The sequence below is a fragment of the Ovis aries genome, chromosome X (genome assembly GCF_016772045.2).
Source record: "Ovis aries strain OAR_USU_Benz2616 breed Rambouillet chromosome X, ARS-UI_Ramb_v3.0, whole genome shotgun sequence".
In the NCBI taxonomy this organism is placed as follows: Eukaryota; Metazoa; Chordata; class Mammalia; order Artiodactyla; family Bovidae; genus Ovis; species Ovis aries.
Window position 1 is genome coordinate 67,385,104 of NC_056080.1, and position 17,701 is coordinate 67,402,804.

The 17,701-nt window shown below is 38.5% G+C and overlaps 1 protein-coding gene across 1 annotated transcript; it reads left to right on the forward strand.

The window, feature by feature from the left end:
• The first annotated feature begins 6,009 nt into the window (after window positions 1-6,009).
• Window positions 6,010-10,270, forward strand: LOC101115345 (bifunctional phosphoribosylaminoimidazole carboxylase/phosphoribosylaminoimidazole succinocarboxamide synthetase). Its single transcript, XM_012106945.5, has one exon. It carries the CDS (start codon window positions 6,085-6,087, stop codon window positions 7,360-7,362), a length of 1,278 nt encoding a protein of 425 aa, XP_011962335.2. The 5' UTR covers window positions 6,010-6,084; the 3' UTR covers window positions 7,363-10,270.
• Window positions 10,271-17,701: the final 7,431 nt, after the last annotated feature.

Genomic DNA, 17,701 nt, shown 5'->3' on the forward strand with positions numbered 1-17,701 from the left:
AAACACTCAGGAGGGAACCAACAGTAGAATAATGGAGGCATAAGATAGGATAAATGAGGTAGAAGATAGAATGGTAGAAACAAATGAAGCAGAGAGGAAAAAAGAAAAAAAAAGAATTAAAAGACATGAGGACAACCTCAGAGACATCTGGGCCAATGTTAATAACCCCAACATTTGAATCATAGGACTCTCAGAAGACAAAAAGAAAGACCATGAGAAAATACTTGAGGAGATAATAGTTGAAAACTTCCCTAAAATGGGGAAGGAAATAGTCACCCAAGTCCAAGAAACCCAGAGAGTCCCAATCAGGATAAACCCAAGGTGAAACACCCCAAGACACATATTAATCAAATTAACAAAGATCAAACACAAAGAACAAATATTAAAAGCAGCAAGGGAAAAACAACAAATAATACACAAGGGGATTCCCATAAGGATAACAGCTGATCTTTCAATAGAAACTCTTCAGGCCGGAAGGGAATGGCAGGACATACTTAAAGTGATGAAAGGGAAAAACCTACAACCCAGAGTACTGTACCCAGCAAGGATCTCATTCAAATATGAAGGAGAATTCAAAAGCTTTATAGACAAGCAAAAGCTGAGAGAATTCAGCACCACCAAACCAGCTCTCCAACAAATGCTAAAGGATCTTCTCTAGACAGGAAACACAGAAAGGGTGTATAAACTCGAACCCAAAACAATAATGTAAATGACAATGGAATCATACTTATCAATAATTACCTTAAACATAAATGGGTTGAATGCCCTAGCCAAAAAACAAAAACTGGGTGAATGGATAAAAAAACAAGACCCCTACATATGTTGTCTACAGGAGACCCACCTCAAAACAAGGGACACATATAAACTGAAATTGAAGAGTTGGAAAAGACATTTCATGCAAATGGAGACCAAAAGAAAGCAGGAGTAGCAATACTCATATCAGATAATATAGACTTTGAAATAAAGGCTGTGAAAAGAGACAAAGAAGGACACTACATAATGATCAAAGGATCAATCCAAGAATATATAACAATTATAAATATATATGCACCCAACATAGGAGCACCACAATATGTAAGGCAAATGCTAACATGTATTAAAGGGGAAATAACAGTAACACAGTAATAGTGGGAGACTTTAATACCCCACTCATGCCTATGGATAAATCAACCAAACAGAAAATTAGCAAGGAGACACACACTTTAAATGATACCAGTTAGTACCAGTTAGACTTAATTGACATTTATAGGACATTTCACCCCAAAACAATGAATTTTCCTTTTTCTCAAATGCATACGGAACCTTCTCCAGGATAGATCACATCCTGGGCCATAAATCTAGCCTTGGTAAATTCAAAAAACCTGAAATCATTCCAAGCATTTTTTCTGACCACAAGGCAGTAAGATTAGATCTCAATTACAGGAGAAAAACTATTAAAAATGCCAACGTATGGGGGCTGAAAAACACACTGCTGAATAACCAACAAACCACAGAAGAAATAAAAGAAGAAATCAAAATATGCATAAAAATGAATGAAAATTAAAACACAACAACCCAAAACCTATGGCACACTGTAAAAGCAGTGCTAAGGGGAAGGTTCATAGCAATACAGACTTACCTCACAAAACAAGTAAGAAGTCAAATAAATAACCTAACTCTACACCTAAAGCAACTAGAAAAGGAAGAAATAAAGAACCCCGGGGTTAGTAGAAGGAAAGAAATAAAAATTCGGGCAGAAATAAATGCAAAAGAAACAAAACAGACCATAGCAAAAATCAACAAAGCTAAAAGCTGGTTCTTTGAGAAGATAAATAAAATTGACAAACCATTAGCCAGCCTCATCAAGAAACAAAGGGAGAAGAATAAAATCAACAAAATTAGAAATGAAAATGGAGAGATCATAACAGACAACACAGAAATACAAAGGATCATAAGAGACTACTATGAGCAACTATATGCCAATAAAATGGACAACATGGAAGAAATGGACAAATTCTTAGAAAAGTACAAGTTTCCAAAACTGAATCAGGAAGAAATAGAAAATCTTAAAAGACCCATCACAAGAAAGGAAATTGAAACAGTAATCAGAAATCTTCCAACAAACAAAACCCAGGACCAGACGGCTTCACAGCTGAATTCTACCAAAAATTTAGAGAAGAGCTAACACCTATCTTACTCAAACTCTTCCAGAAAATGGCAGAGGAAGGTAAACTTCCAAACTCTTTCTAAGCGGCCACCATCACCCTAATACCCAAAACAGACAAAAATGGCACAAAAAAGAAAACTACAGGCCAATATCACTGATGAACATAGATGCAAAAATCCTTAACAAAATTCTAGCAATCAGAATCCAACAACATGCAGGATTCTTCAATATCTGCAAGTCAATCAACATGAACACATTGAAAGATAAAAACCATATGGTTATCTCAATAGATGCAGAGAAAGCCTTTGACAAAACTCAACATTTATTTATGATAAAAAGTCCTCCAGAAAGCAGGAAAATAAGGAACACACCTTAACATAATAAAAGCTATATATGACAAACCAAGAGGAAACATTATCCTCAATGGTGAAAAATTGAAAGCATTTCCCCTAACAGGAACAAGACAAGGGTGCCCACTCTCAACACTACTATTCAACATAGTTTTGGAAGTTTTGGCCACAGCAATCAGAGCAGAAAAAGAAATAAAAGGAATCCATATTGGAAAAGAAGAAGTGAAACTCTCACTGTTTGCAGATGACATGATCCTCTACATAGAAAACCCTAAAGATGCCACCAGAAAAATACTACAGCCAATCATTGAATATGGTAAGGTTGCAGTATATAAAATCAACACACAGAAATCCCTTGCATTCCTATAAACTAACAATGAGAAAACAGAAAGAGAAATTAATGAAACAATTCCATTCTCCATTGCAATGAAAAGAATAAAATATTTTGGAATATAACTACCTAAAGAAACAAAAGACCTATATATAGAAAACTATAAAACACTGGTGAAAGAAATCAAAGAGGACACCAATATATGGAGAAATATACCATGTTCATGGATTGGAAGAATAAATATAGTGAAAAAGAGTATACTACCCAAAGCAATCTATAGATTCAATGCAATCCCTATCAAGCTACACACAGGATTTTTCACAGAACTAGAACAAATAATTTCACAATTTTTATGGACATACAAAAAACCTCGAATAGCCCAAGCAATCTTGAGGAAGAAGAATGGAACTAGAGGAATGAACCTGCCTGACTTCAGGCTCTATTACAGAGCAATAGTCATCAAGATAGTATGGTACTGGCACAAAGACAGAAATATAGATCAATGGAACAAAATAGAAAGCCCAGAGATAAATCCACACACCTATGGACACCTTATCTTCAACAAAGGAGGCAAGAATATACAATGGAGAAAAGACCATCTCTTTAACAAGTGGTGCTGGGAAAACTGGTCAACCACTTGTAAAAGAAGGAAACTAGATCACTTTCTAACACCATACACAAAAATAAACTCAAAATGGGTTGAAGATCTAAACATAACACCAGAAACTATAAAACTCCTAGAGGAAAACATAGGCAAACACTCTCCGACCTAAATCACAGCAGGATCTTCTATGACCCACCTCCCAGAATACTGGAAATAAAAGCGAAAATAAACAAATGGGATCTAATTAAACTTAAAAGCTTTTGCACAACAAAGGAAACTATAAGCAAAGTAAAAAGACAGCCTTCAGAATGGGAGAAAATAATAGCAAATGAAGCAACTGACAAAGAATTAATCTCAAAAATATACAAGCAACTCCTGCAGCTCAATTCCAGGAAAATAAAAGACCCAATCAAAAAATGGGCCAAAGACTTAAACAGACATTTCTCCAAAGAAGACATACAGATGGCTCACAAACACATGAAAAGATGCTCAACATCACTCATTATCAGAGAAATGGAAATCAAAACCACAATGAGGTACCATTTCATGCCAGTCAGAATGGCTGCTAGAGGATGTGGAGAAAAAGGAACCCTCTTACACTGTTGGTGGGAATGCAAACTAGTATAGCCACTATGGAGAACAGTGTGGAGATTCCTTAAAAAAGTGGAAATAGAACTGCCATATGATCCAGCAATCCCACTGCTGGACATACACACTGAGGAAACCAGAATTGAAAGAGAGACATGTACCCCAATGTTCATCACAGCACTGTTAATAATAGTCAGGACATGGAAGCAACCTAGATGACCATCAGCAGATGAATGGATAAGAAAGCTGTGGTAAAGATACACAATGCAATATTACTCAGGTATTAAAAAGAATACATTTGAATCAGTTCTAATGAGGTGGATGAAACTGGAGCCTATTATACAGAGTGAAGTCAGCCAGAAAGAAAAACACCAATACAGTATACTAACGCATATATATGGAATTTAGAAAGATGGTAACGATAACCCTATATGAGAGACAGCAAAAGAGTCACAGATGTATAGAACAATCTTTTGAACTCTGTGGGAGAGGGCGAGTGTGGGATGATTTGAGAGAATGGCATTGAAACATGTATATTATCATATGTGAAACGGATTGCCAGTCCAGGTTCAATTCATGAGACAGGGTGCTTTGGGCTGGTGCACTGGGTTGACCCAGAAGGATAGGATGGGGAGAAAGGTGGGGAGGGTGTTCAGCATGAAGAACACATGTACACTTGTGGCAGATTCATGTCAATGTATGGCAAAACCATTAGAATAATGTAAAGTAATTAGCCTCCAATTAAAATAAATAAATTTATATTTAAAAAAGAAGGAAAAAAAGAGAATTTTTTGGAAGTATCAAGAACAAAGTCACTGGCAACATACAATGGAATCTCCATGAAACAATCAGTGGATTTTTTCAGCAGAAACCAGGAAGACAAGAATGGAGAAGGATGACCCGCTCTAAGTACTGAAAGAAAAAAAAAATGCCAAAAATACTATTCCCAGTAAAACTGTTCCTCAAAATAAAGGAGAGATATTGTCCCAAACCTAAGCTGAAGAAATTCATCACCACTCAACCTACCTTATAAAAAAATGCTATTGACAAGATATAGAACCAACCTAAGTATCCATCAAAAGAGAGGAATGTGTAAAGATGTGGTATACATACAATGGAATGTTACTCAGCCATAAAAGAGAATGAAATTTTGCCATTTGTAACAACATGGATGGACCTGGAGGGTATTATGCTTAGTGAAGTAAGTCAGACAGAGAAAAACAAATACTGTATGTTGTCAGTTAAAAGTGGAATCTAAAAAATTATTTAAAATAGCTATAAAATATGTTTAAAGATACACATAGGAACGAATGTAAATTGTGACAACAATAAAGTGGGAGAGAAGTTAAAGCAAATGGTTTTTGTCTATGATTGAACTTAAGTTATTAATAAGTTAGGCTGTTATATCTTATGTAACTCCCAAGGTAACCACAAAACATAAATATCTCTAGAATTTACATGAAAGAAAAACAGAATTGAATCAAAGCATGCCAATAAAAAAAAATTAGCAAAACACTAAAGGAGACATCACAGTTCTCAATATATCATTTTTATAGGTTCTCTTTTACACTTTCTATACAAGGTATACTTTTTTATACAAGATGGTATAATTTTTTAATGCAAGACCTGCCTTTCCTGACCCATACATCTACCAGGAATTGTTTAAGATTTACAGGAGAGGTTTTATACTCAGAAGTAAACTAACTTCATAAGGCTGGCAATATGTATTTGAAAAGTCATTCAAAAATATTGGAAGAATGGGGAGTAAATAGTAAATAAGATAAGATATAGATCTGAAAAATATCCAAGTAGACATTTTGAGGTCATTGGAAACAACAGAATGAAGTCAAGGTATACATCTGAAAGGTGATACAGCTATTCAGTTGGAAAGAAAAGTGAATCACACTATTTGTTTAGAACATTGGTTATCCTTTTAATTAATAGATTTTTTTTCACAAGAAATTTAAAATTCTGCGCGGCGGGAAGCCTTGCTCCGGGGTCCAAATTTCTCTGGAGTCTTGCGTCTCTTCCCAACGCGGCCGAAACCCCCAGACCACTCCGGACAATGGCGGCAGTCGAAGTACTGAAGATTGGTAAGAAACTCTATGAGGGTAAAACAAAAGAAGTCTATGAATTGTTGGATAGTCCAGGAAGAGTCCTCCTGCAGTCCAAGGACCAGATTACAGCAGGAAACGCAGCCAGAAAGAATCACCTTGAAGGAAAAGCTGCAATCTCAAATAAAATTACCAGCTGTATTTTTCAGTTGTTACAGGAAGCAGGTATCAAAACTGCTTTCACCAGAAAATGTGGGGAGACAGCTTTCATTGCACCTAAGTGTGAAATGATTCCAATTGAATGGGTTTGTAGAAGAATAGCAACTGGTTCTTTTCTCAAAAGAAATCCTGGTGTTAAGGAAGGATATAAGTTCTACCCACCTAAAGTGGAGATGTTTTTTAAGGATGATGCCAATAATGATCCCCAGTGGTCTGAGGAACAGCTAATTGCTGCAAATTTTTGCTTTGCTGGACTTGTTATAGGACAAACTGAAGTGGATATCATGCGTCATGCTACACAGGCTATTTTTGAAATACTGGAGAAATCCTGGTTGCCCCAGAACTGTACACTAGTTGATATGAAGATTGAATTTGGTGTTGATGTAACCACCAGAGAAATCGTTCTTGCTGATGTTATTGATAATGATTCCTGGAGACTCTGGCCATCAGGAGATCGAAGCCAGCAAAAAGACAAACAGTCATATCGTGATCTCAAGGAAGTAACTCCTGAAGGGCTACAGATGGTAAAGAAAAATTTTGAGTGGGTTGCAGAAAGAATAGAGTTGCTTCTGAAACCAGAAAGTCAGTGCAGGGTTATAGTATTGATGGGCTCAACCTCTGATCTTAGTCACTGTGAAAAAATTAAGAAGGCTTGTGGAACTTTTGGCATTCCATGTGAACTTAGGGTCACCTCTGCCCATAAAGGACCAGATGAAACTCTGAGGATTAAAGCTGAGTATGAAGGGGATGGCATTCCTACTGTATTTGTGGCAGTGGCAGGCAGAAGCAATGGTTTAGGGCCGGTGTTGTCTGGTAACACTGCATATCCAGTTATCAGCTGTCCTCCTCTCACTCCAGACTGGGGAGCTCAGGATGTGTGGTCTTCTCTTCGATTACCCAGTGGTCTTGGCTGTTCGACCATCCTTTCTCCAGAAGAATCAGCTCAGTTTGCTGCTCAGATATTTGGATTAAATAACCATTTGATCTGGGCCCGACTGCGAGCAAGTGTATTAAATACATGGATTTCCTTGAAGCAGGCTGACAAGAAAATCAGAGAGGCCAATTTATAAGAAAGAATATCACTGCATTTTTTTAGGAGGAAAACTATAATTTTCTAGTTTAGCTGCCCCCCCCCAAATCAAGATGAAAAGATTTTAAATCATTGAGAGAAAAATAAAATTTGTAAGTGAATAAATGCTTTTCTCCATTCATGGAGTAGTAAAATGTGTACATATTTATTAATGTCTCTTTATAATTAGTGAAATTACATTCAAAATTAATCTCTTACCCACATATGGTCATTATTAGGTAGACAGTATAATTAATTATATTTATTAAATGCTAATAATGTCCTATTACAGAGTTCTCTAGTTATTACTTGACTTTCTACATCTCAGCCCATCAGTTTTAGAAATGTAAAATGGTTGTATCTTAGGGTGGTTAAGCACAATATAGGCCTTTTTCACAGTCTGATCTTAACAAAATTCTAAGGGCATGGTTTTTTATTTGCAGTCACTATGTCAGAAAATGATGTTGTATTTAGCTATAGATAGAGATGAAGTTTGGGTTTGATATTGCCTTTTTTTTTGACAAAAGCCAAGATTGTTGCTAGGGCTAGGAAAGACAAGATGAAGGGGCACTGAGTACGCCATATAGAGAACTTCTCTGTTAAGTGTTAAGGCAGTTTCCAATGGGAAAAAAAGTAGTTACCTTTGCCATTGCAAATGAAAGATTTAGTAAATCTTAGTTGGCTCTACTGCTGCTGCTGCTGCTGTCGCTTTAGTCGTGTCCGGCTCTGTGTGACCCCGGAGACGGCAGCCCACCAGGCTCCCCCTGTCCATGGGATTTTCCAGGCAAGAGTACTGGAGTGGGATGCCATCGCCTTTCTTTTCATTCTAATATATATTGTAGTCAGACTAACAATTCCCGGCCTACCATCATTTTCAGAAATTGGAATCTCCCAGTTAATGACCATAACTAGTTTCTTTCTTGTTAATAGTATTAAGCCTGGGCAGTATACCCAGCAAAATGTACCTCTAAAGGAAGTCATTACTGAGAAGTATTGCAGTTCATCATGAGTCTATAAACCGTATTTGGAAGTCAGTATTATATTATGCAGCCTTGGGAATTTTAAAGATGGTTTAAAGTTTTATCCAAGTGTCCACACAGCCCTTAAGCTTGCATGTAAAAATTTATGTATATGTTCACTTGGAAAAGAGGGCAGTTTTTACCAATTAATCTGTGTCCCTCTGTCCCTTCCCACCCACCCCACTCCCCAGCCCCCAATACTGAGTCTCTGCTACAGATGAAATCCTGAAAACTTTGCCGCTGGCCTACACTGTCTGCGCTTTTTCACCTTCCTGTTAACTGTTAACAACTAGCATCTTAACACTTTAACATGATCTCTTTAGAGTAATAATTGACCTGATTATTCCTTTTCTTGGGCTAGACACCAAATTGTTCCAACCTCAGTCTTGATCATTCCTCAGTCATGATCATTCCTCTTTCACTTAATTATTGGTTTTTCCTGCTGTTCAGTCCATTGTTTACAAATAGTGCTAGAACAATCATCTTTATAGTGAATGTCTATAGACTTGTATTTTCAGCTTTCCAGTTCCCTCTGAGTGCTCCAAACTTAACCCATCTTCCAAGCCTATAGCTGGCTATACTCACTGTCCCAAATCAGAAGCTTAATTTTATCCCTGATAGTTTTCTCTGGGAGAAGGAAATGGCGACACTCCAGTGTTCTTGCCTGGAGAGTCCCAGGGACGGGGAGCCTGGTGGGCTGCCGTCTATGGGCTTGCACGGAGTCGGACACGACTGAAGCGATTTAGCAGCAGCAGCAGTTTTTTAACTCATCACCAAGTCTTGAATTTACCATTTACCCATCCTCTACAAAAATCTCAAGCAAGGGTCAAATTCTGTTACTAGCCTGGTCTAGATCTTCATTCTCAACCTAACCTTTTTGAAGATTGTCCAAGGACTTAGAACATAAACTCTTAAATAAGCTTCTTTTGCAACATAGACTCCTTTGAAAATAAGAACACTATTGATCCTCTGTCTAGAAAATTGCACAGAATTTTTCAATGTGTTCCACTGGTTCCTGCTCTCCCTTGAAATCTGTCCATAGCCTGTAGGTTAAGAATCACTGATGTAACCTATCAAGGGAACTTGCTTTTCCCATAGTTTTCAGACTTAGAATGTCCTCGTGTCATTAAAATCGTGTTACTAGGGCTTCATCTTCACTGTCTCCATTAAACCTTCCCTAATAAACCTTCCTCTAGCAACAATGACTACAAGTACTTTCTCTGTTGGATTGTAAGTTCCCAAAGAGGAGAAAATAGAGTTTTACAGTTTATTTGCCTTATGCTCTGATGTGCTATGCCTAGCTATCTGCTAGAAATGGGGGGAATTGTAAAAATCATATCCTGCTTAGTTTTCTATCTTAAGTTAGATCACATTAGATCACAAGAACAATTAAAAAGATTTGATCTTAACATCTTTGAACTTGGGATTCTTAAGGTCTCTGAATAGTTGTTATAGTTGTTGGCTGCTATTTCAGCTCTTCTCTCCCCACCTAGCAAAAGCTCTGACTGTTTTTGTGCAGTACATAAAAATGTCAAATATTGAGACTGGTGGGCAGGACTGACCTTTATTAATGGTCGTCATAATTTTCACCATTAGTTTCTTAATAGAGTACATATATCCTCAATAGTATAGGTCATCAATGCTAGAGTAAATACTTGTTTAAAACTATTTTAACTGTGTTCTAAAAAGTAACTTACACAAACCTACCTGGTTTGCCATCTTTGGATGTTTATACTTTGTGGGCTTATAGTTAAAAAGAGGAAGAAAAACTGTGTCCAAATAACTCACTAGTTTATATCATAAAGCCACACTTAAAATTGCTTTGCTTTAATGCCTTCTGAAATGTAAACAATGCAGCCAAATAAAAGACAAACATAAAAAAAAAAGAAATTTAAAATTACAATGCAATGTTAATAAGCATAATCAATTCAACTTGAATTAAAGAACTGTTGAGTTCATGGCACAAAAGGATTGTCAAAGAGTTCATCAGAGTATTAAGCATTAATAGAAAATTGTATCAGAGTTACCCAGCTCAGTCATAAAGTATGATTTTTGGTCCACAGGTTAAATCTGGTATTGCAGGTGAGACAGAGGAATATAATCTGGATGAGTCTCTACTATAAGAGATGACTACAATCTGGATTAATCTAAGGACCTGGGCTATAGAAAAAATTGACTTGATCTCACTTAGGTTCCAATCTTGGCTCCTGCACTTTATCCATCACCTGTGTGACATTATCAAGTTAATTTCATTACATCAGTTTTTCTATCTATAAAGCAGGGTTAACAAAATAGAGTCTGCTTCCTAAGGTTGTTGAAAGGCTTAAATGAGATAACTGAAGCATATTGCATGGAAAGTAGAGTTAATAATTTAATAATAAATTAACTCTTCTGCCTTCTCTCAACTCTACTACTTTCATGTGGCTATAAATTAGGTTCCTAAGTTTCAATTTTCTCACCTATAAAACAGGAATTATAATACGGAGTCTAACTGCTTCACAATGCTGAATGAGATAACCTATATAAAAGTGTTCTGAACAGGTATTATGTATATGCATGTGAAGGATATTCACTGACACATGCAATTGGTTAACTGCTTCCTGTACTTTTTAGTTAAAGTGAAAGTCGCTCAGACATGTCTGACTCTTTGCAACCCCATGGACTATGCCGTCCATGGAATTCTCCAGGCCAGAATACTGGAGTGGGTGGCCTTTCCCTTCTCCAGGGGATCGTCCCAACCCAGGGATTGAACCCAGTTCTCCCGCATTGCAGGCAGATTCTTTACCAGCTGAGCCACAGGAGAAGCACACTTAGGGCTCATCTCAAATTTATAATTCAAAAGAATAAACATCAATATCTTAGGAATCAGTGAACTAAAATGGATGGGAATGGGAGAATTTAATCTGGATGACCATTATATCTACTACTGTGGGCAAGAATCCCATAGAAGAAATGGAGTAGCCCTCATAATCAGCAAGAGTCTGAAATGCAGTACTTGGGTACAACCTCAAAAATGTCAGAATGATCTCGGCTCATTTCCAAGGAAAGCCATTCAACGTCATAGTAATCCAAGCCTATGATCCTACCATCAATGCCAAAGAAGCAGAAGTTGATCAGTTTTATAAAGACCTAGAAGACCTCCTAGAACTAACATCAAAAAGAGATGTTCTGTTTATCATTGAGAATTGGACTGCAAAAATAGGAAGTCAAGAGATACTTGGAATAACAGGCAAGTTTGGCCTTGGAGAACAAAATGAAGCAGGGCAATGGCTAACTGAATTCCGCCAAGAGAATGCACTGGTCATATCAAATACCCTTTTCCAGCAACACAAGAGATGACTTTTATACATGGACATCACCAAACAGTCAATACCAAAATCAAATTGATTACATTCTTTGTAGCTGAAGATGGAGAAGTTGTATACAGTAAGCAAAAAAACAAGACCTGGAGTTGACTGTGGCTCAGATCATCAGCTTCTCATTGCAAAATTCACGCTTAAACAAAAGAAAACATGGAAACCACTAGGCCAGCTAGGTATGACTTTAATCAAATCCCCTATGAATATGCAGTAGAGGTAATGAATAGATTCACAGGACTAGAAGTTGTAAACAGTGTGCCCAAAGAACTATGAACTGAGGTTCATAATTTTGTACAGGAGGCTGCGAACAAAACCATCCCAAAGAAAATGAAGAAAAGAAGACAAAGTGGTTACCTGAAGAAGCCTTACAAATAGCTAAAGAAAGGAGAAAAGCAAAAAGCAAGGGAGAAAGGAAAAGGTATGCTCAACTAAATGCAGATTGGCAAAGAACAGCATAGAGAGACAAGAAGGACTTCTACAAAGAACAGTGTATAAAACTAGAAGAAAACAACAGAAGAGGAAAGACTAGAGATCTCTTCAGGAAAATTGGAAATATCAAGGGAATATTTTGCTTAAAGATGGGCACAATAAAGGACAAATATGGTAGAGACTAGTCAACGCTGAAGAGATCAAGAAGAGATGGAAAGAATACACGAAAGAACTGTACAAAAAAGATCTAAATGAACTAGATTACTACAATGGTGTGGTCAGCCACCCAGAGCCGGACATTCTGGAGAGAGAAGTCAACTAGGCATTAGGAAGCACTGCTGTTAATAAAGCTAGTGGATGCAATGGGATTCCAGTAGAACTATTCAAAATCCTAAAGGATAATGCCATCAAGGTGTTGCATTCAATATGTCAGCAAATACGGAAGACCCAGCAGTAGCCACAGGACTGGAAAAGGTCAATCCTCATCCCAATTGCCAAGAAAGGTAGTACTAAAGAATGTGCTAACCATTGGACCAATTGCATTCATCTCCCATGTTAGTGAGGTCATGTTTAAAAACTTGCATGCTAGGCTTCAGCATTATGTGAACCAAGAACATCCAGATGTCTAAGGTGAGTTTAGAAAAGGAAGAAGAACCAGAGATCAAATTGCCAACATTTGCTGGATTATAGAGAAAGTTAGGGAATTCTAGAAAAAAATATCTACCTCTGTTTCATTGACTATGCCAAAGCCTTTGACTGTGGATCATAATAAACTGTGGAAAGCTCTTAAAGAGATGGGAATATCAAACCATCTTACCTGTCTCCTGAGAAACCAGTCAAGAAGGAACAGTAAGAACCCTGTATGGAACAACTGATTGGTTCAAGATTGAGAAAGGAGTGTGACTGGGCTGTCTGCTGTCACTGTGTTTAATCTATATGCTGAGAACATCATGAGAAATGCTGGGCTGGATGCTACAAGCTGGGATCAAGATAGGTGGTAGAAACATCAACAGTCACAGATATGTGGATGATACCACTCTAATGGCAGAGGGAACTAAAGAACTTCTTGATGAGGGTGAAGGAGGAGAGTGAAAAAGCTGGCTTAAAATTAAATATTAAAAAAAAAACTGAGATCATGGCATCCTGCTCCATTACTTCATGGCAAATAGAGGGGGAACAAGGTGAAATAGTGACAGATTTCCTCTTCTTGGGCTCTAAAATCACGGCAGATGGTGACTGCAGCTGTGAAATCAGAAGATGTTTGTTTCTTGGCAGGAAAGCTATGACAAACCTAGACAGAACAGAGACATTACTGTGCTGACAAAGGTGCATATAGTCAAGGCTATGGTCTTCCCAGTGGTCATGTATGGTTGTGAGAGCTGGACCGTTAAGTGGAGTGCCAGAAGAATTGATGCCTTTGAACTGTGGTGCTGGAGAAGACTCCTGAAAGTCCCTTGGACAGCAGGGAGATCAAATGAGTCAATCTTAAGGGAAATCAACCCTGAATACTTGTTGGAAGGACTGATGCTGAAGCTGAAACTCCAGTGTTTTGGTCATCTGATGTGAACAGCAGACACGTTGGAAAAATCCCTGGTGCTGGGAAGGATTGAGGGCAGAAGGAGAAGAGGGCATCAGAGGATGAGATGGTTGGATGGCATCACTGATGCGTTGGACATGACCTTGGGCAAACTTCAGGAGATGGTGAGGAACAGGGAGGCCTGGTATGCTGCAGTCCATGCAGTTTCAAAGAGTCGGACATAATTGGGTGACTGAACAACACTATGTATATGCATGTGAAGGATGTCTACTGATACATGCAATTGGTTTATTGCTTCCCAATAAGCAACTTTTTAGGGCTCATCTCAAATTTATAACTCAAAACCTAAAATGAAGTTTACAGTCATCTCAATTATTACAGGAGACTTTCCCCACTTTTTCTTTATCTGGCTTTGTATTTCCATCAAAAAGTGGGAAACAAAAGCACTGTGTTCACATCTGTCAATTTTGCTGTTAGTATCTTTGGTGTGGCTTCTTTGCTGCTTATTATTATCCTTTGGTTTTCAAAGATCCATACTACCCACTACATCTATGACCTCTACAACCACAGAGAATTGTAAGATCTTCATCCATTTTTCTTTGTATCTGTTCCAGCACCTAGAAAGATTCCTGGAAAATAGTAAGGACTCAACCACTATTTGTTAACAGAATGATTTCATGAATCTGTAGGTGTGTGTTAAAAAAAGACTGGATTTAAGTTGAAAAGACTGGGGTTCCTGTCTTGGCTCTACTCTATTTTGTGTGACTTTGGAGAAATCACTTTAGGAAAGAGAATTAAATAGACATCATCTATAAATGAGGCTTGATAATCCTCAAACCTTTTTTTGAGAATTAAAAGAGAATGTATCAGTTCAGTTCAGTTCAGTCGCTCAGTGGTGTCCTACTCTTTGCGAACCCATGAATCGCAGCACGCCAGGCCTCCCTGTCCATCACCATCTCCCGGAGTTCACTCAGACTCATGTCCATCGAGTCCATGATGCTATCCAGCCATCTCATCCTGGGTCATCCCCGTCTCCTCCTGCCCCCAATCTCTCCCAGCATCAGAGTCTTTTCCAATGAGTCAGTTCTTCACATGAGGTGTCCAAAGTACTGGAGCTTCAGCTTTAGCATCATTCCTTCCAAAGAAATCCCAGGGTTGATCTCCTTCAGAATGGACTGGTTGGATCTCCTTGCAGTCCAAGGGACTCTCAAGAGTCTTCTCCAACACCACAGTTCAAACGCATCAATTCTTCAGTGCTCAGCCTTCTTCACAGTCCAACTCTCACATCCACAGGAAAAACCATAGCCTTGACTAGACGGACCTTAGTCAGCAAAGTAATGTCTCTGCTTTTGAATATGCTATCTAGGTTGGTCATAACTTTTCTTCCAAGGAGCAAGCGTCTTTTAATTTCATAGCTGCAATCACCATCTGCAGTGATTTTGGAGCCCCCAAAAATCAAGTCTGACACTGTTTCCACTGTTTCCCATCTATTTCCCATGAAGTGATGGGACTAGATGCCATGATCTTCATTTTCTGAATGTTGAGCTTTAAGCCAACTTTTTCACTTTCCTCTTTCACTATCATCAAGAGGCTTTTTAGCTCCTCTTCACTTTCTGCCATAAGGTTGGTGTCATCTGAATATCTGAGGTTATTGATATTTCTCCTGGCAATCTTGATTCCAGCTTGTGTTTCTTCCAGCCCAGTGTTTCTCATGATGTACTCTGCATATAAGTTAAATAAGCAGGGTGACAATATACAGTCTTTTCCTATTTGGAACCATTCTGTTATTCCATGTACAGTTCTAACTGTTGCTTCCTGACCTGCATACAGATTTCTCAAGAGGCAGGTTAGGTGGTCTGGTATTCCCATCTCTTTCAGAATTTTCCAGTTTATTGTGATCCACACAGTCAAAGGCTTTGGCATAGACAATAAAAGAGAAATAGATGTTTTTTCTGGAACTCTCTTGCTTTTTCCATGATCCAGCGGATGTTGGCAATTTGATCTCTGGTTCCTCTGCCTTTCTAAAACCCCACGTCCGAAGTCAGGGGCAGTCAGGAGAAGCCACCTCGTGCCCAAGGCCAGGGGCGGTGACCTTGAGGAGCCACCCAGAGCCCGAGGCCAGGGCCAGCAGCTGGGAGGAGTAACCCGAGGAGCAATGGCTGAGCAGGCACAGGAGGGCCTAGAGGAGCTATCCCAAGTTGAAGGGCAGGAACGGCGGTGGTAAGGAGATAACCCTCGTCCAAGGTAAGGAGCAGTGGCTGTGCTTTGCTGGAGCAGCTGTGAAGAGATACCCCACGCCCAAGGTAAGAGAAACCCTAGTAAGATGGTAGGTGTTGCAAGAGGGCATCAGAGGGCAGACACACTGAAACCATACTCACAGAAAACTAGTCAATCTAATCACACTAGGACCACAGACTTGTCTAACTCAATGAAACCAAGCCATGCCTGCAGGGAAACCCAAGATCGGCGGGTCATGGTGGAGAAGCCTGACAGAATGTGGTCCACTGGAGAAGGGAATGGCAAGGCACTTCACTATTCTTGCCTTGAGAACCCCATGAACAGTAGGAAAAGGCAAAATGATAGGATTCCAAAAGAAGAACTCCCCGGGTCATTAGGTGCCCAATATGCTACTGGAGATCAGTGGAGACATAACTCCAGAAAGAATGAAGGGATGGAGCCAAAGCAAAAACAATACCCAGTTGTGGATATGACTGGTGATAGAAGCAAGATTTGATGCTGAAAAGAGCAATATTGCATAGGAACCTGGAATGTCAGGTCCATGAATCAAGGCAAATTGGAAGTGGTCAAACAAGAGATGACAAGAGTGAACATAGACATTCTAGGAATCAGCGAACTAAAATGGACTGGAATGGGTGAATTTAACTCAGATGACCATTACAGCTACTACTGCGGGCAGGAATCCCTCGGAAGAAATGGAGTAGCCATCACGGTCCACAAAAGAGTCCGAAATGCAGTACTTGGATGCAACCTCAAAACGACAGAATGATCTCTGTTTGTCTCTATGACCCAGAGAGATGTTATGGGGAGGGAGGTGGGAGGGGGGTTCATGTTTGGGAACGCATGTAAAAATTAAAGATTTTAAAATAAAAAAAAAATAGAATGTATAGAAGCTCTTTATTGATTATAAACCACCAAATTTAAGGTGTTCTCATAAATCATTAGTGAATTTTACTTCAATAGCATCTTGAATAATTAAACTGACTAGGTAAATAGATTTGCTAATGATTATTGCTTAGTACAGTTAAGTATACGAATGGCTATCTCTTAAGAGTGAAAACACAAGAACACTGGTGGTTGTATTGCTCTAATTCATATTCTGTGGCACTGAGAATGAAGTCATTTGCCTAATGCGACACTAAACAAAATGACTTCTGTACAGTTTTGGTCGATGTCTCACTGTACTCTGTTTAAATTATCAGTAATAAAAAACAGTATATTTCCATGTTTCCCTTTAGAGTACTCATTGGCAAGGTAGCCATTTAATTGCTCCTACCCACTTCAAGTTAGCAGATTCAGTTTTTAAACCCAGAGATCCTTTGAGTCATACTCTGTGCTAGGAAAAAAGATGCACAGACTTTCAAAAAGGAATGGGATTATAGTACAGGGCTGCAATTTTTTTTCATCCAATCAAACTTAAGCTGTCTATAATTACAACCAATAGTGTACTGACTTAGAGGGTCAGACACAAAGCAGAGAAAATGGGAGACAAAAAAGGTGAAAAATACCATTAATACCAATAGGGAAAGAACAACCAAACAAAGAAAAAATGGAAAAGAGAGCCAGATCAAGACTCAAGTCTTATCAAAGGCCTCGATATTCCTGTTAACCATTAATCATATTTGTTTGAATCTCTGTACATGTTGGTTAGGCTACTGTGTGGAACAATGAATTTTAAGAATTGGTTTTCGGTGGGCAAAATAGAATTATAGAATGTCAAAATTGGAAGAACATTTAGGGATCAAATAGTTAATGCGT